This window comes from Eptatretus burgeri, chromosome 3 (genome assembly GCF_056783735.1).
Source record: "Eptatretus burgeri isolate ZD-2024b chromosome 3, Ebu_testis_v1, whole genome shotgun sequence".
NCBI classification, from domain to species: domain Eukaryota; kingdom Metazoa; phylum Chordata; class Myxini; order Myxiniformes; family Myxinidae; genus Eptatretus; species Eptatretus burgeri.
In genome coordinates, this window is record NC_140963.1 from 122,586,103 (window position 1) to 122,612,602 (window position 26,500).

General features: G+C 41.5%; 1 protein-coding gene across 1 annotated transcript in view; it reads left to right on the forward strand.

Annotated features, from left to right (window-relative positions):
* LOC147030891 (pyruvate dehydrogenase (acetyl-transferring) kinase isozyme 2, mitochondrial-like) overlaps nucleotides 1-26,500 on the forward strand; it is an 81,296-nt gene that overhangs the window by 2,685 nt on the left and 52,111 nt on the right. Inside the window, exons 3-6 of the mRNA XM_085875431.1 lie at nucleotides 3,899-4,040; nucleotides 9,929-10,000; nucleotides 14,285-14,469; nucleotides 18,813-18,902. Of these exons, the coding sequence (XP_085731557.1) occupies nucleotides 3,899-4,040; nucleotides 9,929-10,000; nucleotides 14,285-14,469; nucleotides 18,813-18,902 (489 nt within the window). The remainder of the gene's footprint in view (nucleotides 1-3,898; nucleotides 4,041-9,928; nucleotides 10,001-14,284; nucleotides 14,470-18,812; nucleotides 18,903-26,500) is intronic.

The window sequence follows — 26,500 nt, forward strand, 5'->3', positions numbered from 1 at the left end:
TGGATGTCATATAGCGGATAGAGAATCACCTTAAGATTATGCATACCAAATCTCATCGAGTTCCATCTCCTGATAACTACTCGGTATCAATTTGAATGAAAAGTATCGGAAATCCCCAAAGTTCGAGGGGTTGCTGTGGGTGAACAAAGATATAAATCGAAAATCCGGCTTGATCGTTTGTGCACAATGTATTCCAGATGATTAGTGTGAATTTTCATGACCATCTGACCATAACCATAGGAGGAGTAGCATTTGGCGCGAAGGCACCTCCAGCTCTCACATATTATCGATTTTTGCCCTTTGACCCCTGACCGAAGCAATATCGATCAATATGTCCTGAGGCAAGATATTTTGTTCACAAATAAACGGGTGAAAATATATCCTCCGTCCACCTTCAGTGGGTGGGGCGTAATTATCAGTTAGACAGAGTTTCACAAAGTTTTCTTTGGTGACGTCCCTGAATCCAATCTTGTCCTGGCCTGGCGACCCTAAACGCTGCTACATGCATTGTTTATGACCGATCATTTTGATACGTTGTGTTTATTCATATCTTTTATTGAATTAATTACCAACACGTAACAAATTTCAAAGAATTTTTAATTGGACTAAATGGAAAACAAATTTACATGAAAATTATACTTTACAATACAATCAAAGATTTTCTCAGTGGCAGCCATGATGCTGCTTCATTTTGTGGGTGAGCTCCTCAAAGTTTGGTTCGATATTGATGGACAGAGCACAATGTAAGTCATGTTGAGGATCCACACGGCTCCTTGATTTGATCTCGATTGCAACAAGACCTGAAAAATCCTTGTTCACAGAGATATGTTGTTGGAAAAGGGAGAAGAGCTATTTCAACTTCTCGAGTCGAAATGGGCTTATCTTTGAGTTGGGTGAAAAAAATTGAATACTGGAGGTTTTTCAAACCGTTGCTTCTGCACTTGATTTTCCTGGAGTTCTGTAAATTGTTCTTGAAATCCTGGAATATCTTCTCCGACTTCACTGACGTTCACATTGAACACATCCTTGATCCAACTATGCTTCTTGAGATCGACGTTTTTCTGGAAAATACCTGTCTATTTCTTCTCGAAGGTTCTTCAGCTGATCTTCAAAAATACTTTTGATGTGAACAAGCGATAGTTCTGACGTATCTTCCAGCGCAAGACTCAGTTCTGAAAAACTCGCTGCTTTTCCTTTTCCCAGTTCTCTCCAAAGAGCAAGTTTTTTTTTTTTTTTTAGTTTTTTTTATTTTTTTCCTTGAATGAGGCAGTTTTTTTCACCGATGTCGACCGTGGTATGATTTTGACCCTGCGTGTCTGAATTCAGTTCCTTCAGGTGCATGAAGGTGTCACACAAATAAGCAAGCTTTGCCAACCAAGCAGAATCGTTAAAGCAGTCTGCTAGCGCATGCTTCTTCTCAAGTAAAATTTTTTTTAAAATTTCCGTCTTTAGTTCAATCATTCTTGCGAGAATCTTCCCTCGAGAGAGCCAACGAACATCAGAGTGGAACAGCAAGACCTAGTGATGTGATCCAATCTCTTCACACGTGCTATTGAAAATGTGTGAGTTTAAAGCCCTGGCTTTGATGCAATTCACAACTTGGATAGCATCATTGAGAACTACATGAAGGTCCGGCTGCAAACGTTGAGAGGCAAGGTTTTCCCGAAGTAAGAAACAGTGAATTATTATAACATCAGGGTTTTCTACTTTAACATGAGCAACGAAACCCACATGACTTCCCATCATAGATGGAGCACCGTCAGTGCACACAGCCAAACAATTAAACCAGTGTGGATAATGGGATTTTTTTGAAAAAAATGTTAATCATATTAAAGATGTCTTCTCCAGTTACTTGTTCGTCTTTGTCCTTCCAGTAACTCATTGGCTTTTCGACAAACTTTGGATAAACTGACTGCAAATGGCGTTTCAATTTGTTTTCCTTCATAGATTCGTCGGTGAGGACTTGCAGACACTGATCACACTGAGGTCGGACATTCCCAGATCGTTCTGTCATCTCGGAGAAGCCATATTTCAAAAAGTCAGGCTTATACTGCAGTTGTGTTTTACCTTGGGGCATTTTTTCCAGTTCATGGGCAAACCTGGAATGAAAATGGTTATCAATTTATTCGAACATTTTTATGAATAAAACAGATATTATAAAAGATATGCACATAAATATTATAAAAACTTGAATGATTCAGAATAGAAAATTAATTTTGGCAACAGAATTTAATAAAAATTTTTTATTAAAATGAGATTGTAATTGAAATCCTTCATATTGTGCCAGTGAAGTGATCCATTTTTAACACTGTAATATTTATTTTTTGAGACCGTCCCATGACCCTTCGAAACACCCTCACAACCCTTGTTTGGGAATCGCTGAGTTAAATCTTAACAAAGCGATCTCGAATTGATAAAGTGATTTTCCGGAACGTTAACACAATTTATCAAAAACTGGACGTGGAAAGTCAAATTGCCAGCCTTGCGTAGTCAATGTGACCCCATACACTACTTCCCTGGCTCTGCTACCTTTGCGTCAACAAGGGAACAAATAATACGAGCTTTATAAATAAATAAATATATCGTCTGTTTTTCTTGGGCCCCTGGAGTTTGGGCCCTGGACAAATGTCCCGTTCGTCCTTCCCTAAATCCAGCGTGCTCGTGCTCATGCTCGTGTTCATGCATATGTGCATGTTTGCAGAATAATCTTCTTCTTGCATATGGCAGCTTAGCTGCTGGGGTAGCTATCATTTCTTGGAAGCGCGACTGTGCCACTGATGCAGTGCCCCTCTGCCAGTACACACTGATACTCATTTTGCCGACCTCGGAAGGATGACAGGCTGAGTCAACCTCCTGGTGTATTAATTCAGCGGTCAACGGGGCTTGATTGAACTCAGGACCCTCGGATCCCAAGCCGCCACCTGAACCACAAAGCCAACACCAGGCTTTGCAGAATAATAACTTTTATCCAATGTAATTGATTTTGTTATTTAGCTCTTGAATTATTCCACTGAAGCTTGTTTTTTAGAAACCAAACCTTGTACCCCAAAATAACTGGTGACTTGTAATGAAGACCGAAACATTAGGTAATGCATAAACAACGGCTAACAGCTCGGATCTTCACCAAAATCCAATCAATTCTTCCTTTTCATACCAAACCTGCCCACCAAGTTTCATCAACATCCGTCCACAACTTTTTGAGATATCCTGCACACAGACAAACAAACAAGAAGAAGGCATCGTGCAGAGCACTTGACAATTTTAGAAATTTGGCCTATGTTGACCTTTCAGCCTATGTGGACCTCCAAAATAATTGGTGGTTGAATTCAGTGACCTGAAATAGAAATCCTCTTCAAATTTCAAGTAGATCGGATGAAAATGGAAGATTTTATAAATACCACCTTAGTTGTTGACCTTTGGCCTATATTGACCTTATGGTCTATGTTGACGTCAAAAATAATTGGCTGTTTGAATTCAGTGACTTGAAATATAAATCCTCTTCAAATTTCAAGTCAATCGGATGAAAATTGAGGAATTTAGACATCTCACCTAAATTGTTAACCTTTGACCTCAAACACAATAAGCTTCTTTCTTATGACAAACTCTACCGTGTGGTGAAGATTCGTGAAGATCGGTTTAAAATTGTGACCTGTAGGTGACAAACAGACAGACAGACAGACAGACAATAACAAAATCGACTGACCAATATACTTGAAAAATGTTCGATTTTTGCAAGTAACAAATAAACAGACAGAAAGGGGTGAAAATATAACCACCTTCTACCTTCGGTGGTGGAGGTAATAAACCAATTTTACACTTGAACCATTGTCGCCGGATTGACTTCAACTTTGGTCCACATAATGTAAATATAATTGCTGTTCTACTCTTTCTTCTGCAGGTGCAGAAAATGCATGTGAAAAAACGTCTTTCGTGTTCCTACGGCAAGAACTTCCAGTGAGACTGTGCAACATCATGAAAGAACTGAACCTCTTGCCAAACAAGCTTCTTGTCACACCGTCAGTGCAACTTGTACAAAGTTGGTGAGCGTTTTCTTTTCGATCAAAAGACCAACATTTGGAATAAACTAGACCAGTAAGGAAAATAAAATAAACTTGCTGACGTTAATTGAAAACTTCTTCTACCACGAACCAAACACAAAATTTAAAAAGAACATAATAAAAAGCAATCTGGCCTGTTGCAAACTGGCATTTGATGCAAGGGTCCTGACCAGCAGGAGATAACTGCCACACATTCACCGTTTAGATGTTTAACTGTGGAACAGGAAACTAAAGTGTAGCTTGCCAGGAAGATGTCAAAATTTAATATGGTTTCTGGTTCAGTTGCAGTCTGTTTAAAAATATACAAATAAATAAATATAAAACACAGAGAACCACCCATTGCTTAAAGCAGTGTCATCAGCTACACTACTAACCACAGCATCAGTCAGATTACATGGCTTAAGACTTTTATTCGCAAATTGCTTGCTCTCCCTTGAGAAAAGGAACAATTTGTAGATGCGTTACTGACTCCCTGGCTTTCATCTCTGTTGAGATATGCCTTTTTTAATCGATAAAAATGTAATAAAGCCAAAATTACAACAAAGATAAGTCCATGCAACAAAGTTTGTCAACGGTCAGACCGACATGTAACGGTCAATTGAAGCACGTCAGACGAACACACATTCACCTTGTCAAGTCAGGTACGGGAGCATGCGCCGGAGAACCACGTCCACTTTCCGCCAGTATTCCAGGGGCCTCCGTCTGGCCATCCCCCAGGCAAATGCCTGGCCCATCCCCACCTCCCTGAGATGCTGATCAACTTGTTGCAACCACGAGGCACGTGGTCGGCCCATTGGCCTTCTCCACTCACGAGACTCTCTCGCTGAGAGAATCTGGTGAGCAGGATCAGCGTCAGGAAAACGAGCCACATGTCCATACAGCCGCAGCTGACGCTCATGGACTATGCAGGTAACAAATCTCATTTGAATCTCTCTCTCAGAAACTGCTCGTTGGACACAAAGTCTGACCAGCAATAGCCAAGGATTGTCCAAAGAGACCTGGTACCAAAGGAATTAAGTCTCTATCTCAGATCCCTGGTCAGAGTCCAAGTCTCACATCCATAGAGTAAGCCTAGAGCACCAAGGACCTGAAGACTCGGACTTTCATCCTCCCACACAGGTACTGACAGCGCCACATCCTATGATCCAGTGAATCTATGACTCCCCAGGCCCGACCCAGACGTCCTTTTGACCTTTGGCTCACAGCCAGCAGAGACATGACTATCACTGTCAAGGTAAGTGAATCTTTCCACGACCTCAACATCCTCACCACAAACAGGAACAGACAAGATAGCAGCATTCAAGATGTCATTGAAAGCCTGGATTTTAGTTTTAACCTTGGAAACCCGTAATCCCAGCGGCTCCGACTCCTCATTCAGCGCCTTGAGGGCGCCCCCAAAAGGATATCCAGAATCTCCGCAAAAATTACCATCATATCCGAAATCAAGGTCAGAGATCTTGACATTCCCAAACGATGCACCGCAGCTTGATCACTCCGACATCCTCCCAAGGATCCTGTCCATGCAAGCGCTGAAAAGTGGGGGCCAGTACACACTCCTGACAAACTCCAGCAACAACTGGAAATCTCACTGCAACAAAGATGGTTTCACCACATCTCACAGCACTCTCAGTACCAGAGTAGTGTTCAGATATCAGATTGATCCGTTTTGGTGGGACCCTACGAAGACCAAGAATCCTCCAGAGGGCATCCCAATTCACTGAATCAAACGCTTTCTCGAGATCAACATAGGCTGCAAGCAGCCCCTTCCGAAACTCTCGTCTGCATTCTGTGAGGACCCGAAGAGCAAAGATACAGTCAATCGTTGACCTCTTTGGTGTAAGCCCTGACTGCTCTGGACGCTGGTGCTCAAGCAGATCGTGGCAACCCCTATCAAGAATTATCCAAGCAAAGACCTTGCCCGGCACTGAGAGCAGCATCACCCCTCTGTAGTTGTTGCAGTCCTGGCGATCATCCTTTCCTTTCAAGAGTGGGACAACAAAGCCCCTCTTCCAGTCAGTTGGGATGATGCCTGTGTTTCTGGCAGAGCACAGAACTGCATGCAACGACATGAGGACACCATTTCCACCAGCCTTGAGAAGTTCAGCATGGATTTAGACATCTCACCTAAATTGCCTAAAGACATCTCACCAACTGAACCTAGCAAGGTTCAGATCCCAGGAACTTTTTTTCCATTTCAACCGTTTCACCGCAGCCTGTTTCCACAAACGAAAGTGGACCACAGTTGGTTGGAGGGTCAGCGATGGGGGTAGTAACACCCCTGACGTCCAACTCGACAGCTGGTGGATCAGCCTGGGACAGGCGCTCAAAGTAACCGGCCCAGCGGGCCTTCACTTCGGACTCCTCTGTCAAGAGCCCACCACCCTCTGCTCAAACTGCAGTACACCGAGGGACGGGCCTGGAGGAACGCAATGCGCAAATTCCCCTATAAGCAGGATGAGGACGAGGACATTACACCTTATCCCTGCACCCAAAGCTTATCGTCAGTCGTGCAATAGGCACGTACATCTTGGTGCTCAGGGCCAATATGCATAGTCATGAAATTAACATTTTCCATTAATGCAGTTGATGGGTCTGTGTTTGTTTTTTTTTAATCTTTATAGTAGCGAGGCTCGTGAAAGAACAAAGTCTAATTGCCAGTGGGACAAACATCAATGGAATGAAAGAGCAGGATAAGAGGAAAGGTATGAGGGGAGGAGATGCTGAAACGATTGGGTTCGGAAAACTTCATGGGGTTAATAAAAATAATGAGACAGAATTGTTTTTCACAAACTGCAACTGAGTTGGAAAGCTTATTTCATTCCAATATATGCATTCTCCACCATTAAAAAAAAAACAAAAAAAACAAATACGTGATTGTTGTTGATGCGATTTTATTTATTTGACATCATGGGACACAGATGAGGTGCAAACATCTGACAGAGATTTGTGCTAAATAATTACATGTGCATTTGATTGTGACCTAATCATGTAATGCTGTGTTGCAGCCAATGTTTTCACACAAGGATCCATCGTGGAAGTGATAATCTCAATACCGTTTATGTCCACTTCTAACAGCAATCGCTGCATTGCACTGTCATCACATTGACCACATGAGCACCTCTACTCTGAGCCTGGGGAATGGAATTCCATGCCAGAATTAGCTCCTCTTCCAGCTCAGAGGGTCTGTGGCTGTCTTGGCAAGATTCAAATGTGAATTGTCTACAGGCCAGGGTGTCAGCTATTAATATTGGCATTGCCAGAATGTTCTTTGTTCAAACGGCTATGTAAGCATCATCGTTATCATTTATAAAGATGAGTACTGGACTATGTTGTTGAAGGGTAGGCAACACATGTTGATTTGAACTCTCATTAATGTATCGATATGTCATATTGCCATAGATACGGATCAAGTTGGTGCAAAAGTTTTCAGCAGTGCCACCCCGCATCATGACACTTCCACGTCCAATATTTGAGGCTTCCACAGCACAGGCTGGAGCAGAGAGCTCATTCCATCTTCTGGAGACCCGTGTATGGCCATCATGCCTTTTCAAGGTGAAACCTTGATTTTTCATTGGACATTGCACTTGCCAATTGCCTTCATGTCCATCGAACTTGCTGATTTTCCCACTGCAGGTGTGCTTGGATGTGTCACGGTGCGGGTCTCGGATGCTGAACAGGATAACGAGCACAGATCCATGCATCATGTATATGCCTCCAGACAGTGTTGACTCTTATCTGGCAAGGTTCAGGGAGTGTTTGCAGTACTCTGGGCAGTTTGAAACCAATTACGTAGATAGGTCATGCAAATGCATTGGTCCTGAGTCGGAGTCGTTATCCTGGGAGGTCCACTTCTTGGCATATCTCTTGTTGATCCGGTAGCTTGATAACATCTGAGGTCATAAACATGAGTTCCTCTCCTTACGTTGAGCCTTGCAACATGGCTAATGGAAGACCCTGCTTGAAGGTGTTCAATGATGTGATTCCTCTCATTTTCTGACAGACGTGGCTTTGTTATGTATTGTTAAGGAATGTACTCAGTGTTTTTTGGAGGAGCCGTACACTGGTGTCTCAGAAAGACTTTCGGATTGGCTCAGAATGCCTCATGTCTCCTCTAAAAACCTAAAGGTTCAACGTGATGAATGACTATTGTTTGAGGCAGTTGCATTATGTGGAAACTTACCATCAAGTGTTCTGCACATCCCTCGTGCCAAGAAGGTTCATGGAATGAACGCTGAAACATTCTTTCACCAATTACATTATCAATTCTGTATATTCGGTTTTTTATGGTGGAGAGAGTAACATGGCAATTGCTACTTGCATTCGGGACATGCACATATGAATGGGACAGGGTGAGGCAATTGTGTAAAATGTGTCCCTCCTGAATTGTTATAGGGTAGTCGATCCAGTCAAAAAAAAAAAAAAAAATTTTTTTTAAATTTATTCTACCCTTATTATCAGTTTTTCCATCAATATGTTTGTCTGTCTGTCTGTCTGTTCGGTCCAGTGCTCCGTTAATACAATGGCGATTTCGATGAAACTTAGTGGGTAGGTTCATATAATGACCTAGTTGTGTGCAAATGAGAACCGTTGCTATGGACACCACCGTTGCCTCGCAACGGGACTTTGAAATTTTTGAAAAATCATAAAAAAATTTTTCAAAAATCGGGCTACGAGCGACTGTAGGCAGTACATTCAGCCATATTGTCAAAAATTTCCTGCCGAATCCTATGAAAATTGTCGGAGAAGATAGACTTTGAATGAACCCTGGTCGAAAACAATAAAAAAACGAAGTTCGTTATATCTCAGAGACTATCAGTCAGATATACATGAAACTGGTATGGTAGGTTCATGGTATGTCCTGGTTATGTGTGAGAAAGAACCGTTGCTATGGACCCCTCCGTTGCCTAGCAACGGCCGAAAAACCTCAATGTGGGGGTATTTTAATTAAAAAAACAATCTGCAGCATTAACCCTTGAAGCGAGAATCATGAATTTTCTTGTGCTTAATCCTCAGGTCATTCCCCATTAAACGGGCCCATCGCATCAGGTTCTATTGGGTAGGCGACTACCCATTGTCGCCTACCGGCTTGTTTTACTAAATAAAATGAGAATCTAAAATCCAAGCAAAGGATGTGTTCGACTGATATTCTTGTGACAAATGAGGTCAAACCAAATGGACAGAACCAAAGCATTCAATTTCCAATTGCATGTATTATAAGTAAACATGAATAATTGAGCAAGAATTCTGTCACCAAATTTTTTTGTGAGCTGAAACTTTAGCAGCATGCATACAAAAGTTTCATTTTGAAAGCATCATCTATCTTGTGACATGACAAAAACATCCAGTATTAGGACAAAACAACACTACAAATATATCACCGCAGTGCATACCACTGAACCCACAGAATATTAATCCTCAGATATTTGAGACTACCTATTCCAAAGCAATCTGTGAATGATCTGAGTGATTCAGAATTGGAAGAGCATGTAAAATCTGCAAACAAAACTTCACTTGTTGGTAAAAACAATAAGAGAAATTCTATCATTTAATCAACTGTGATCCTTATTCTTCATTGCCTTCCTTTATCCTTCTCTGTCTCATTCTTTTTCAAACCCACCTTTTCGTCAAATTAATATCCTCTTTTTTTTTTTGTTTGCCCCAAAATCACAATTATGGAGCTGTTCTGTTATCACGTTATCAAAGATTGTTTGTATTCAAAGTCGAGGCTAGTGGAAGAACTTGGAACAGAGCAGAACACAAGAAACCACTTGATTGTAGATAAGTTGATTGTTCGTTTTATTAACTCATTTTGTTGCTTCCTTGTTTGTTTATTTTCTGGCATACTACTTTAATTTTATCTTCATATGCAGGTACAATCAAAGCCTGTTGGATGTCCTGGAATTTGAAGATAAGGATCCAGAAGACCAAAAAACCCTTCAAAGGTACAACAACTTCAGTGGACATCGTTGCATACGAAGTTGTGTAAAATTAAATACCTGGAATTATTTTTGAACAATTTAATTTATTACATGGCATACCTATTAAAGGTTTATCAACTCTAATTCATACAACACCCACAAATCTTATAGATTAATTGCAAATACGTCTGGAAATTTCCATAGCGACTACTTGGATTTTTATTACCCTGCACACTCGAAGCGAGAAGCCAGGGTGAAGCAATTGGTTCACTTCCGTCTGTCTGTCTATCCGTCCATCCATCCACAAACATCAGTTTATGATTGAGGAACAACTTGATTTCAATTGAACGTTATATTTTGAACAGGAACGGGAAAACGAACCTGCAGTTCAGCAGTACTTTGGCTCTGAATTTGTCCCGATCGTGCATGTGCTCAGAGGAGTGAGATAATTTTGTTACTGTCTGCCTTCTGGCAGTCAAAATTGAAGATAACTCTAACCAGGAAACTTACTGTTTTAAGGATGTCATAAAGGACACAAACAACAGGCATGAATAACTAATCCATCCATCCATTGGGACCATACTCTGTGCAGAGCGTTGGTGTTGCCTAAGCAGTCTCCTTGGCTATTGGGCACAATCCTGGTCGGGTCGCCTCCGACACAGGGTCGGGTCGCCACTCCGACACAGAATAACTAATGGAATGTGTTAAATAAGGTGTTGTTTCAGACACTGGCATCTACAGCAGTAAACATTCGGATTTGTTTTTCTATGACCTTTAACATCTATTTTATTTCAATTGAACTGTATACTTGAACGCTGCGTGGGGTAAGGTATTATATGAACTCTCGAGTTACCTTCACAACCAAAGGTGGACGGAGGTTGTTTTCACTCCCGTCTGTCTGAGCAGGATATCTCAAAAAGTTGTGGACGAATTCAGATGAAATTTGGAGGACAGGTTTGGTGTTTGACAAGGACTAATTCGTTAAATTTTGGTGAAGATCCGAATCTGGATATGAAAATTTGTGACTGATTGCTAGTCAGCCGACATCTTAGGCCAAAAAAAAAAAATGTTGCATTGGCGTAACGGGTCACTGAAAAATAGGGTAGGTCGGTCGGGATCTTTTTTTATTTTTTTTTATTTTTTTCTTTTTCCTAATAAATCCCCAAATTTTTGGATAATAAATCCAAAAATTTAATAAATCCTAATAAATCCCTCCCAAAATCTCCCCCGGCTCGAGTACCACCCTTTTTGTCGGCGGGTTCTGTCCGAAACACTTCCGGGTTTTTGCGATCGCAATCAACAAGATACTTGAAATCGATAGCAAAAAAACAAAAAAAAAACATAGGGTCGGCGGAATTTTTAGGGTCGGGCGGGTTACGCCAATGCAACATTTTTTTTTTTTTTGGCCTTATCCAAGTCACAGTTCCCAGCGATCTCTTGCAGTGAATTGTAAAACTAATTAAAACTGCTGCCTGGCTGTTGCTGGCACTTATGAAAGTCGACCAAATCATGAATGATGTGCCGCTGCTCTCTCAGATACTGTTCAATCCTATCTGACACATCATCAACAGTGATCGACGGCGATGAAAAGTCAATACTGATGACATTCTTTATCACCAATCACATGCCAAGTGTAAGAGCTGTGCGGAGAGCATCAAACTGCTCTGCCATTGGCATTTGTGCTAGATGTATGACAGTAACGTAGTCCACCCATTGTTCCTTCCACACCTTGAACTCTCTCAAGCTGATGGACTTGGCAAGTGGTGGTGCTCGTGACCCCAAAACTTTTGGCGTACCCATAGCAATGTGAGGACCCACCTCATGAGAAGGCTGTCCCTTCTCACCCCCTGCAGCATTTGGGAGTGGTCATAGATGTCGTTCAATTACAGCCTTCCTCCATGTGGGCCTTCTGTTGCTCGACCTACAAGGCCATCATGTCCTTCATGACTGCCAACAGTGAGGAAATATCCTCCCCGTGGGGCATCTTCTGGCTCCACTTGATGCTGCTTTTTCTTGCTGGCCATACTGTCAGCATGGAAAATGAGGAAGACAGTCAAACAAGTCCAAACGCACAGTGATAGCGCCGTCCGGTGACAGCACGTGGTGACTTCGCTCCTGAAAAGCAACGAAATCCATCCCCATCTGTTGTAGAAAACTGTCCAAGGACAACGTAAACATGTCCATCGCGGCATGAAGTGCTCTTCAAGCCGACTGTGCCGTATTATTTTGACAAGTCATGCAACAGGCAACAATACATCTTCATTGTTGAGACATCATCAACAGGACGATGGATAGCAAGATGGATGTCACGCTACAATGATGTCACATCCGGTAATCACCCGAACCTGGAAGGTAACCCAGAATGAAATCCCACAGGACCTGTCTGCTCGCATTCCCTGTTTGATGTTTAAGATCAAATGGTGTCTTTCAGTGAAGAGTAGAGAGTGAGCGCCAGAACCTTGACCAAATCCAACTTCCTGTCCGAAGTTGCAGGGGGCACTGCATAAGCAGATTGGTCATCCCTCCCCAAAATGATGCTGTCTGCTACAAAGATCATAAACTAACTGCTGACCTGATTATGCTGATGGGAAAAAAGGTTATAGTGTTGTTTAGTATATTTCTTTAAAGAAACAGATTTTGAAGTTTGTTAAACATCCAGCAGTTTAATTAACCTCTGCCATCTTCGAAGATGGATGGAGGTTACTGTTTTCACCCCTTTCTGTTTGTTTGTTACTTACGAAATCTAAAGATTTCGTAAGTATATTGATGACTTCCGTTTCTGTTTGTTACTTACGAAATCTAAAGATTTCGTAAGGAAATTGATGCCTTCCGTTTCTGTTTGTTTGTTTGTTTGTAGGCACGATAACTCGAGAACGGAAGAAGCTACCAATGTCAAATTACACCACGTGATTCAGGAGGGTGATGGCTTGTGCTGATTAGGTTTTGGTCAAAATCGGTCAAAGGTCAAGGTCACAGTGAGGTCAAATATCCGATTTTTGATGGTTTGGTACAGATAACTCGAGAACGGAAGAAGCTACCAATGTCAAACTACACCACGTGATTCAGGAGGTTGATGGCTAGTGCTGATTTTATTTTGGTCAAAATCGGTCAAAGGTCAAGGTCACAGTGAGGTCAAACATCCAAAAAATGATAACTCGAGAACGGAAGAAGCTACCAATGTCAAATAACACCAAGTGATTCAGGAGGGTGGTGGCTAGCGCTGATTAGATTTTGGTCAAAGGGCAAGGTCACGGTGAGGTCAAACATCCAAAACATTCGATTCTTGATGGTTTGGAACAGAATCATCGTAGAAACTTCTGGTTTGCGTCGCTACCTTCTCTCGAGACAGCTTTTATTAGACAAGGTAAGAGGTCAAGTTGACGATTTCTTAAGTACCAGTCTATGACTGCTTGTTTGTTTGTTTGTTTGTTTGTTTGTTTGTGAACAGTATTACGGAAAAACTCCTCGACGGATTTCGACGAAACTTGGTGGGGGGGGTTAGGTATTGTCCAAGGATCATGCCATTAAATTTTAGACTTTGTCCCCCCCCCCCCCCAAAAAAAAATTGTTAGAGAAAATTTTTTTTTTTTGCATTTCTACATTTTTTAAGTTATTTCCAACCCCCCCCAAATTTTTTTACCCCCCCCCGCAAAAAATAGAATTTTTTTCATTTCTACATGTTTTAAGTGATTTCCAACCCCGCCACCCCAAAAAAAAATTGTTAGAGAATTTTTTTTTTTTGCATTTTTCATGTTTTAAGTGATTTCCAACCCCTCCCCCCAAAAAATTTGTTACCCCCCCCAAAAAAAAGGGGAAAGTTTTTTTTTGCATTTCTAAATGTTTTAAGTGATTTCCAACCCCCACAAAAATTTGTTACCCCCCCCCAAAAAAAGGGAAAAAATTTTTTTGCATTTCTACATGTTTTAAGTGACTTCCAACCCCCCCCCCCAAAAAAAATGTTGGAGAAAAGAACTATAACTGTCGGCACTGTTGAAATATTTAATGAATAAGATATAAGGTTCACTTGAGTGACCCAGCAGTATTGGCGGCGGAGGTTTTGCACTCTCCCGGGTGCTCCCCCTCTGGTTTGTCTTGAATTGTTAAAAATAATCGAATAATCCATGTTATTATATTTTTGACATTAAGCCACATTGGAATAGAAGAACAGACTTCAGCTGAATATTATTTGTGAATTTCTGATGCATCTCCCATTCATGAGGCCAAAATGGAAAAATGTTTGGTGATGGAATGCACTTCAATACAACGCATCTTCTTGTTTTTTTTTTCTTTTCTTTTTTCTTTTTGCAGCTTTGTCGACAACCTTATCAACATTCGAAACAGGCACAACAATGTTGTGCCCACCATGGCACAAGGTGTCATAGAATACAAGGAGATTCATGGAGTGGATCCAGCAGCTAGTCAGAATGTGCAATATTTCCTTGATCGATTCTACATGTGCCGCATCTCCATCCGCATGCTCATCAACCAGCACTGCAAGTATAGGGAAGGGGGAGGAGCAGGGGAAGAACTGTTTTGGATGTGCATGTTAAAGGAGGGGGGTGACAGGATTGCCTCAACGTTAGGCACCCTCACCTCTAAAGCGTCTCGCCTAGGTTTGAATCCCGACCCAGCTAAAAACTGTCATCCTGGTGTTTCACAGGCAGGGTGATTCAACAATGCATGTGCCTTTCCTCAGATGGACGTTAAACTGGCGTCCCGTCTGCTGACATTAGTTGGTGGACGTTAAAGATCCCCACTCTTGAAGAGTAGACGAGCTATCGTCGACAAAATGTCCAAATTCCAAATTCCTGCCCAACGACTGCTGGGAGGGCAATGGCAGTCAACCCAGTATAACCTGAGCCAAGAAACTGCTTCGGCAGTACTGAACCTGCCTTCAGGCAGAACATCAGAATTACGAACACGAATGTTAAAAGTTCACGTCTGTTGCAAAGAGTAGGCAATGGTGTGCCAGTCCAGATGACAAATTCCTTGCCTAGAGAGTAAATTGGTTGAGATGACTTCATTAGTACCTCCACCACCGAAGGTGGAAGGAGGTTATTACTTGCAAAATCAAAGATTTTTCAAGTATATTGGTCAGTCGATTTTGTTATTCTGTCTGTCTGTCTCTGTCTGTCTGTCTGTCTGTCTGTCTGTCTGTCTGTCTTTTATCGCCTACAGGTCGCAATTTTAAACCGATATTCACGAAACTTCACCAAATGGTTGAGTTTGTCATGAGGAAAAAGCCTATTGTTTTTGAGGTCAAAAGGTCAACAGGCCAAAGGTCAACAACTTCGGTGTGATTTCTAAAATCCTCAATTTTCATATCTCATTGACATTAAATTTGAAGAGGATTTAGATTTCAGGTCACTGAATTCAAGCACCAATTATTCTTGAGGTCAACATCGGCCAAATTTCAAAAATTGTCAATTTTCATCCGATTCACTTGAAATTTGAGGAGTTGCATATTCGGTCATTGATTCCAACCACCAAATATTTTTGAGGCCAATGTTTTTTTTCTGCATTTTGCAAGTTTCTTGTTCAGCACGACATCTTCTTCTTGTCTTATGTGTTCAACCATCTGTCTGTGTTTGTTACTTGCAAAAGCGAAGATTTTTCAAGTATGTTGGTCAGTCGATTTTGTTATTCAGTCTGTTTGTCTGTCAATCACCTACAGGTCACAATTCTGAAGCGATCGTCCTGAAACTTTACCGAATTGTAGAGGTAGTCTGAACTGAGAAGCCTATTGATTTTGAGGTCAAATGTTATCTTGAGGTCGAATTTCTAAAATCGTCATTTTCATCCGATTGACTTGAAATTTTAACAGTATTTGCATATTGCATCACTTCATTGGGAAGCCAACTATTTTTGAGAGCAAAAGGTCAAAGCAAGGTCAAACTTCTAAAATCAATTTTCAACTGAAAATCGTTAATTTTCATCTAACTTGCGTGAAAATTAATCAACAATTGCATCGTGCAGCACTGGATTTGGAAACCTAACTTTTTGAGGTCAAAAGGTCAACTCAAGGTCAAACTTCTAAAATCAATTTTAATCTGAAAAATAATCAATTTTCATCTGATTGCCCTAAGCTTTGATTAAGATTGTCAATTTTAATCTCAATTGAATGGACAATTTGATGTATCCATAGCAATCTTTGGAGGGGGGGGGGGGTGGATTTTGTAAAATATCTCAAAAAAGTTGTGGACAGATTTGGATGAAATTTGTTGGACACGTTGGGTGTGTGACAAGGACGAACAGATTTGATTTTGGTGAAGATCCGGATCCGGATCTGACTACTAGAATTTTTAAAGTGATTCTTCACCATTGAGAGATAGGGCCAAAAACAATATGTAGCACGATATCTCAAAAAAGTTATGTATGGCTTCGGATGAATCTTGTTGGACAGGTTGGGTGTGTGACCAGGGCGAAATTATTTATTTCGGTGAAGATCCGAATCCAGAGTCGGATACAAGAGTTTTTTTTTTCTAATTCAAAGTGATTCTTCACCATTGAGAGATGGGGCCAAAACCAATTGTATGGCATTATATCTCAAAAATTTATTGGGCCCGATCCAGTATATATTATTATCTACTAGCCAGGCATTTTGTGGCGGAGGTAGGCGCTCTACCGAGTACCCGTCTAGTTAGAGGAATGTGTCTGTTAAGTTGGATTATGTTGATGGTAAAAATTGGGTTAGTACATAACAAGTATGTTGTCATAACAAGCTGCCAAAACAAGTATGTTATGTACTAACATAACAAGTACTATATAATATAATATATATATATATATATATATCATACACAATGTCAAGGCTCGTATGAGAGCAAACACACACAACGTATAACAAGGGGAGCAGGAGACGAGAGGGACGGGATCGGGAAGTAGAAAACAGTGGGGAATAGACACATGAGATCTGTGGAAGGGAGAGGGATGGGTTGTGGTACACAGGATAAACAAGACAGACACTACAGGGACTTTCAGGAAGGAAAGCAGGGAATATGAAGGAGGTGGGTTTGGGGTGGATTAATGGGGGTAGAATAGATCATGGTTTTGATGAGAACACGGAGGGAAGAGTGTGTCAATATGTTTGGGAAGAGTTTGTTCCAAAGGTGGGAAAAAGAGAAATGAAAGAATGAAGGTGAGCGGTGATTCTTGATTTTGTTAGTTTTAACCAGAAGGGGGTTGCTGGCGCACCATTAGCACCCTGCAGAAATTTGAGCAGGACAGATAGTGGGTGGGGGGGGGTGCGGGGGTGGGGACGAGGTCAGAGAGGATATGGTAGAAGACTGAAAGACCACTGACCTGCCTGCGGTGAGAAAGTGAGAGACCCAAAGACTCAGCCACCTCATTGTGGGAGATATCAATGATCCTAAATGCCTTGGTTTCCACAGCGTGAAGCCGAGAAAGGTGAGAGGCGGGAGCACCAGTCCAAAGGGGACTCCATCAGGCTGTGGATGAAAGCGTTGTATGTGGTCAGGAGCTCAGGTGGGCCAAGGAAGGACTTTGCACAACAGAGGATACCCAATCAGTGACTGGCTTTGGAGGCCAGGTTGGAAATGTGTCTTTCCCAGGAAAGATCATTGCAGATAGTGAGGCCTTTCGGAGAGACATCGTGAGAGTGTGAGATTTGTCAGGATTGAAAGACATGTTCCAAGTATTGGACCAGTGTGTGATTTTATCCAGATGTGCAGAGAGCGAAGAGTCTGCTGCTTGCCGATCTGAGGGATGACAGAGGGTGGAATCATCAGCAAAGAGATAAAGTGGATTTTCCAGAGTCAGAGCGATCACTGATGAAAACCAGAAAAAGAACACGGCCCAGAACACTACCTTGAGGAATCCCAGCCTGGACAGGAATAGGGGATGAGAGAACTCCATTTAGGGCCACACGTTGGCTGCGACAAGAGAGAAAGTCTGCGAGCCATGAGTGGAGATGGCCTTGGATACCATAGGGAGAGAGTTTGGTGAGCAAGGCAGGGTGCCAGACTGTGTCAAAAGCATGTCTAGTGAGATGGCTCTGATCTCATGTCTGGCATTGAGGACCTCCATCCATTGTTGGAAAAGCAGGAGCAGCAAGTCCAGGGTAGAGAGGCCTGGTCTGAATCCAAATTAATGATCGGAAATCAGGCCATTGGAGAAGAGTAAGGATTTCACGTCTGAAGCGATGATGGATTCCACAACCTTGCTGATGATCGGGAGAAGGCTGTATATTGATGTATTTTGATGATTTAAACCAAGTGCATGTGTGGATGTGTACAACACAGGCATGATGTTCAAAAATGACCTTTTCCATGTCTTGGTTTCTTCTTATGCTGTGTTATTATCTTGGTCTTTTGTTTTATTTGTTCTCTTCCTTTTTATTGCTTATATTTATTATATTGCCAAACTCGGTAGTGAAATGGTTAGAGCGTCCACTCCAATTCTAGGAGATCGACGGTTCAAACTGGCTGAATATAATTCCGACTTTAAAATGGTCTGTGCTGCTTCCTTGGTTGACAATCAGCATTTAAAAGGATAAGTGCATGGACATTCCCCATCAGTTCGTATCCATGGGGAGGAGGAAACGCCCTGCTGCGTGCCGAGAGAAATGCGGCACCATTGTGGCGTCGCTAGTACCCAGAGTGCCCCAGGAAGTGTAGCTGTGTTTGTCTTCCCCAAGAACAGTAGCTGTGTTTATCTCATCTTACAGTCTTGTGTTGTGTCTCGTGTATTCGTCTGTATGTCTATGTGTGTGAGATCTGTGTGTGTGGCAACTCCACTACAATACGAGCCTGAGATCCTGCAAAAAAACACTTCCTTTCATTTTTCTTTGTCTTCCAAATCCTCTTCATTTTTGCAGCACTTTTGTTTGGGGAAGGTACAAATCCCGCTCATCCCAAACATATTGGAAGTATTGACCCAACCTGTGATGTGGAAGACGTAGTCAAAGGTATGTATGTGCACAACATTCATCCTGAAGCATCATGAGGTTTTAATTTTACATTGTAAACTGATTTTAGGATTGTTTGGGAATGCAAGTTCTGCTCATAACTTTATAGAATAATTTTTTTTAAAAATAAAATACCAATTTAAGATTGCCAATTATAATTATTGATTTTTCTTGCTTAGTCTGGCTGCAAAAACAACATTGGTAAACCGTAGGACAGTAAGTTCTCCTACAACGTCCTTGGTGTGTCCATAAAAAGTGTCACATTGAAGGATGTGACATTGGAAACGAATTTCACCATTTTAATTGATGTAAATAACATTTAATGTCCCAAGTCAAAATTGTTTTTTTGCACTTAAAAACACCTTTAATGAGTCCAAAAAGCATATTTTTGTACATTTCCATACAATAACATCCAAATCATGAAATAAAATATCCAACAAATAAAATAAATTAATAAAAGCATTATATAAATAACTAGAAGGGCACTCGGTGGAGCGCATACCTCCACCACATAATGCCAGATCCACAAGAACATATCGGGCCCAATACATTTTTGAAATATCATGCGACACAGTACTATGTCGTTTTTGGCCCGATCTCTCAATCGGGAAGAATCACTTGGTAAATTAAATAATTCTCGTATCCAGATCCGGATTTGGATCTTCACCAAAATCAAACCAATTCGTCCTTGCGACACACCCAATCAGTCCACCAAGTTTCGTCCGAATCCGTCCACAACTTTTTGAGATATCGTGCTATATATCATTTTAGCCCAATCTCTCAATTGTATGCGTGGTGTTGGTTTAATGGTTAGGGTGGCGGGCTTTGGAAGCTACGGTCTTGAGTTCAAATCCTGCTGAGCTGTTGAATTAATACCAGGGTGGGGTTAACTCGGCCTGTCATCCTTCCGAGGTCGGCAAAATGAGTGCCAGCTTGCTGGTATACTGTGTCGGAGTGGCGACCTGTCCAAGATTGTGCCCAAGTAGGCAAGGAGACTGCTTAAGCAGCACCAACGCTCTGCACAGAGTATGGTCCCAATCTCCTCCTCCTCCTCTCAATGGTGAAGAATCACTTAATAAATTCCACAGTCGGATCCGGATCTTCACCAAAATCTAATCAATTCGTCGTTGTCACACACCTAACCTGTCCACCAAATTTCATCCAAATCCATCCACAACTGTTTGAGATATCATGCTGTATATCGCTTTCGCCTTATATCTCAATGGTGAAGAATCACTTAAAAAAAATTATCAGATCCGGATCTTCACCAAAATTGAATCAGTTCTTCCTTTTCACACACCCAACGTGTCCACCAAGTTTCACCCGGATCCGTCCACAGCTTTTTGAGATATCCTGGACAGAAACAGACAGACAAACTGACAAAAAGAGGTGAAAACATAACGTCCTTCATCTTCAGTGGCGGAGGTAACAAAAATGTAACATGTAAAGTCAAATACTGTGCTCATTGATGATGGTCGTGGATAGAGCTTGTGGGGGTGGAGAGAAGGCAAATGGTGGGCCATTGCAAGGAGGATGATGATAGAGCAGAATCCACCTCCCCCAATGTCTCCACATTGTGATGTTTAGCGGAAATTCACTTCAAAATAAAAGCACGCTGACAGAAACCGATGACGTTCTATGGAAACGGCTTCAAGTCTTCTTGGGTTTGTCTGTATCGGCTTTTCACATCTGTATTCGGGGATTTTCTCCAATTCTTCCTTGCAGATTTGCTCAAGTTTTGTCAAGTTGGATGGGGAGCATCACTGAACAGCAATCTTCAAGTCTTTTCCACAGATTCTCAATGGAATTCAAGTCTGAGCTTTGGCCTGGCTACTCAAGGAGTTTTACGTTGTTGTTCTGAAGCCATCCTCGTGCTGCTTTGGCTGTATGATTGGGGTCATTCTCCTGTTGGAACGTAAATCTTTGCCACAATCTCAGTTCTTTTGCAATCTGAAGCGGGTTCTCCTCAAGGATTTGCCTGTATTTGGCTCCATTGTTCCCTCTATCCTTCCAAGTCTCCCAGTGCCTGCTGCTGAAAAACATCCCCATATCATGATGCTGCCACCAACATGCTTCACGTTAGGGATTATGTGAGATGGGTGATGAACTGTGCTCGGTTTCCGTCAGACGTAATGTTTTGCATTCAGGACAAACAGTTCAATTTTCGTCTCATCAGACTACAGAATCTTTTGCGTCATGCTCACAATCGTTCACGTGCCTTTTTGCAGACTCCAGGTGTGCTGTCATAAGCTTTTTTCTCATGAGTGGCTTCCTTCTGGCCACTATCCCATAACGCCGAGATTTGTAAAGTGCTGCACAGATTGTTGTCCTTCCGGCAGGTTCTCCCATCTCAGCCAAGGAACTCTGTAGTTCTGTCAGAGTGGTCATTGGGTTCTTGGTCACCTCCCTGACCAAAGTCCTTCTTGCCCGGTTGTTCAGTTTGGTCGGATGGCCAGCTCTAGGAAGAGTCTGCATAGTTCCATACTGTTTCCATTTCCTAATGATGGAGCTCACTTTGCTCTTGGGAATTTTCAACACTCGAGAAATTGTTTTATACCTTTCTGCAGATCTATGTCTCCTCACAATTCTATCTCGAAGTTCTACGGACAGTTCCTTTGACTTCATGGTGGAGTTTCTGCTCTGATATGCACTGTCAACTGTGGGACCTTATGTAGAAAGGTGTGTTTCTTTCTAAATCATGTCCAGTTAATTGAATTGGCCACAGGTGAAATCCAATCAAGTTGTAGAGACTTCTCAAGGACCTGAGCTCAATTTGGAGTGTCTTACCAAAGCGGTTGAATACACTTAAGGACTTTCATACATATTTCAGGTTTTCGTTTTTAATAAATTTGTAAAAATGACTAAAAACATGTTTTTACTTTGGCATTATGGGGTATTTTGTGTAGATCGGTGACAAAAACAAGCTCAAATGAGCTAAGATCCTCGTCCTCTTAATGATGACGTCATAAAAACGAATATGACGTCATTGTGATGTATCAGGTTCGCGATAAATTATCTGTGCTAATGCCCGGCTTGATTCCCGCAAACAAAATTCAAACAGCTTGCCGAGTTTTGGAGATAATGGTGTAGGCGATTTCCATTAGCGGCGATATTATGACGTCAACCTTTTTTCTAGGAAGAATTTCCAAAATCAGAGATGGTTACTGCCTGCGCGTGGGCTTTCTGCATATACTTGTACATGGCATGTTTCACGAAGATCTGATGAAAACTCTGGGTTGTGAAACAAAAAATGTCAAAAAATAGGAATGACCACAAAAATTGATATGACGTCATAGTGATGTATCATATGTGCGGTAATTAATCTCTGCTAATGCCCTATTCGATTCCTGGAAACAGAATTCAAAAAGCTTGCCTAGTTTCGGAGATAATTTTTTCGGTGATTTTTTTTTTTTCCATTAGCGGAGATATTTTGACGTCATAACTTTTTTTTCTCGGAGGAATTTTCAAAATCCGAGATGGTTACTGTCTGCGCAGGGTATTTTTACATATATATGCCAAGTTTCAGGAAGTTTCGATGAAAACTGCAGGCTGTGAAATAAAAAAGTCCACAAAAAGAAGATTAAGAACAACAATGTGAGTAAGACTTAGATCCTCCACGAGGATCTAAAAATTAAATTAAATTAATTTTAAATTCAGGCTGCAACACAACAAATGTGAAACAAGCACAGGTACATTCAAAGTACACCACCCCAATGCCAAACAAATAAATAAATAACAAATCCACGCGACATTGTCGGGGCACCTTAGGCGTCCACCAGGGGCTATCCACCAGGGGCGACTCCTTGAGGAATATCTGCCTACGAGAGATTCCGATGAGAATCGTTCTACAGAGTAACCTTGAAAAATATGCTTTTGCCTCATAACGTCACCAAATGATGTCATAATGTCTCAAGCTTGACATATCTAGAAAGCACTCATCGAGGTGTTCAATTTGAGGTACTACACGATATGGTTCCTAAAACTTGAAAATTTGACCTTGGGGTCAAATATGTTTGACGTGAGGCGCAAACCATGAAGGTCAAGGCCAATTGCCACCAAAAATTAATCAGCTGAGCGCCAGACCATGAACTATATTCCCATGAAGTTTGAAGACGATCCGATCAAAATTACTCAAACAATAAAGGTTTCGTCGACTCCCCTGATTTGCGACAAAGTGACCTTGACCTTTGACCTTGACCTTCAAAATTTTATGTGCTGAAAGGGACCTCTATAGGCCTCTGATATGCGAAGTTACAAAAATTTCCAATGATAACTGTGCTCTGCAGAGTGATTTATACATGATTACAGACCAAAAAAAAAAAAAAAAAAACGTATGAAGGTCAAGGCCAATCGCCACCAAAAATTAATCAGCTGAGCGCCAGACCATGAACTATATTCCCATAAAGTTTTAAGACGATGCGATCAAAATTACTCAAAAAATAAGGGTTTCGTCGACTCCCCTGATTTGCGACAGTGACCTTGACCTTTGACCTTGACCTTCAAAATTTTGTGCACTGAAAGGGACCTCTATAGGCCTCTGATATGCGAAGTTACAAAAATTTCCGATGATAACTGTGCTCTGCAGAATTTTTTTACGTGATTACAGACAAACAAACAAAAAAAAAAAAAAAAAAAAAAAAACATACAAGCTGACTAACATATCTTGCAAAAACTTCGTTTTGGCAAGATAATAAGAATTTAATTTTTTTGCCAAAGCATATCTTCACATTTGTCCCCAAATTTCAGCTTCCTAGCTCAAAGGATGGCTGAGATATTGCCCAGACAAACAAGAAAACCAACAAACGAACGGATTAAAAACTGAGTTCTCCCTTCCTTTAGCACCCGGCGATGACATCATGCATTCGCCTGAATATGGAATTTGGAAGGAGTGGTGTACAAAAGTCAAGGGGTGTGAATACTTTCTGAAGGCACTGTGGAAGCCTGGTGTTGGCTTCACAGTTAAGGTGGCTGGCTTAAGATCTTCGGGTCTTGAATTTAGTTTGAGCCGTGTTGGACATTGAATTAACACCAGGTGGGGTTGACTCAGTCTGTCATCCTTCTGAGGTCGGCGAAATGAGTACCCGTGTCCTGGTAATATAGGGTACTGCATCAGAGGCACAGCCATGCCCCCAGATGATGATGTAACCAGCAGCCACAGGCTGTACACGATAGCTATTAACATGAAAAGCATTACGAGATCACAATCTACAAGGGAGCCCGAACAAGACTCCACAGAACATGTATCTCACCTATACTGAACAATAACGTTCAGACACGCAGGCAGCAGCCTCTTCCCTCTCTTCAGACTTTGACAAAATCACGAGCTGGTCACACACTTGGAATGTGTCTTTAATATATATTATTCACCATTGCAAATCCTTAAATTCCTAAATCATACTTTCAGAAAAAGACATATGGATATAAAGGAATATTTTTCTGACTTGCATGGTTTTATTAGAAGAGCAAAAAATATCATTCGTCGACCTAATGATTACCATTTCACCGAACCACAGTGCAGTAGGCTTAAAAAGCACATTGTTAAAGCTAAAATGGAAATGAAATGATGACCTGCGTGCACTTCTTTGCTTGCTACCTCTTCATCCCTATGGTGATCTTTGGCAGCCTAAACATAAATGGTGGAGCAAGCCAGTCTGGGGTGCTCCAAGTAGTCAACCTCTTTAAACGACAAAAATTAGATGTAGCTTTTATACAAGAAACCCACTCTACTCCAGCATCGCACAGTGTTTGGAATAGAATGATGAAAAAGACCAGCTATTTTAGTGATTCCAACTCTCGCACAGCACGAGTTGCCTTTCTGCTTAATCCGCACTTCTGCCCTCTACAACTTTCATTTCAGTAAATAATCCCAGGTCACCTTGCTTCCCTGGATTTTATTGAGAATAACATCGAATTTACTTTCATAAATGTCTATGCTCCTTCAAAGGGCACAGACCGCCGAAGCTTCTTCAAAAGGTTACGACTCTACATGAGGCAATTAGATTTGCAAAAGTGTATCGTAATGGCAGGTGATTTCAATTGCACCCTTCAGCCCGCACGTAATCGGAATGGTGCAGAGCCTCACCCCGGATCAGCCAGACTGCTGTCTGACATAATAAGGGATTTTAGCCTTCAAGACATATGGCGGATACAAAATCCAAACACCCATCAGTTCACTTGGAGTAAAGTTGCCAACAATCAGGTGGCCCTCGCCCGGCTGGATAGATTTTACATAAACTCACCCCTTATTAACCTCTCACCTACCACGAGAATTTCTCCATCTGGTTTCTCGGACCATCACCTTATCACCATGTGCTACCGAATAGGGTTGTCTCCAAATCGCCACTCTTTTTGGAAACTTAACATCTCCATATGAGACAACCCCTCTTTTAATAGTGCCTTTCAAAGTGTATGGTCGAATTTAGTAGGTGCTAAGCCCCAATTTAAAGACCAGTGGTTATGGTGGGACAACACAAAGGTCCAAATTCGAAATTTCTGTCAACATTTCTGCTCTTTAAATACACAAGTAGAACGCAGAATAAAAGCAAAACTGGAGAAAGAAATTCTACGAATTCCAAGCAACCTAAAAACCCACCCTACCCCCCAACAAAAACTAAGACTGCATGAGAAAAAGTCTCTTCTCAATAGTATAATCACCAACCATACCCAAGGAGCGTTAACGAGATTACGCTTTCAACACCTTCTCTTAGATAACCCAACCTGTTTTTTTTTATTTTGAATCAAAATCGCCTCATTCCTTAATCACTGCTTTAAAACGTCCTGATAACTCGGTCACTACTAACCCGGTAGAAATTGAGAACGATGCAAAACTTTTCTTTTCTAAACTTTACCAGGCAAAGATGTTGATTTAGAACTGGTTTCTCAATTGGTGGATGGTATCAGTGTTCTATCCCCCAAACAAAAGTTGGATTTAGAATCACCACTCACACTCGAGGAACTTTCTGCTGCCCTTAAGTGCCTGAATGGAGGGAAATCACCTGGGCTGGATGGTCTACCAGCGGAGTTCTTCAAAAAATTCTGGGACCTGATTGGACCTGAATTGCTTCTGGTCTTCCGAGAGAGCCTGGAGAAGAATGAACTCCCACTAAGTTGCAGAAGAGCTGTACTTACTTTGATTCCTAAAAAGGGAATCCCTTGTTCATCTCACAGTGGAGGCCAGTGTCCCTGCTGTGTACGGATTATAAAATCCTCTCAAAAGCTTTGGCCTTACGTATTTCACCTCTACTAAAGGATATTATACACATGGACCAAACCTGCTGTGTCCCTGGGCGTAATATCCAGGATAGTATCTCTGTTATTCGAGATGTAATTGATATTTGTGAGAAATCATGGAAGTTGTGGCCTGGTCTTCTTGTACCAGGAGAAACCATTTGACTCTGTTTCTCACACATACCTTTTTGAAGTTTAATTTTTTTTGGTTTTGGCCCCCTCTTTCTCTCACATATACAGTTATGTTACTCAAACATAATGGCCTTGTTAAACATAAACAATGAACTTGTACCCCCATTTGGGGTTGGGAGAGGGGTAAGGCAAGGCTGCCTTCTTTCAGGAATATTGTATACTCTTTCTCTTGAACCCTT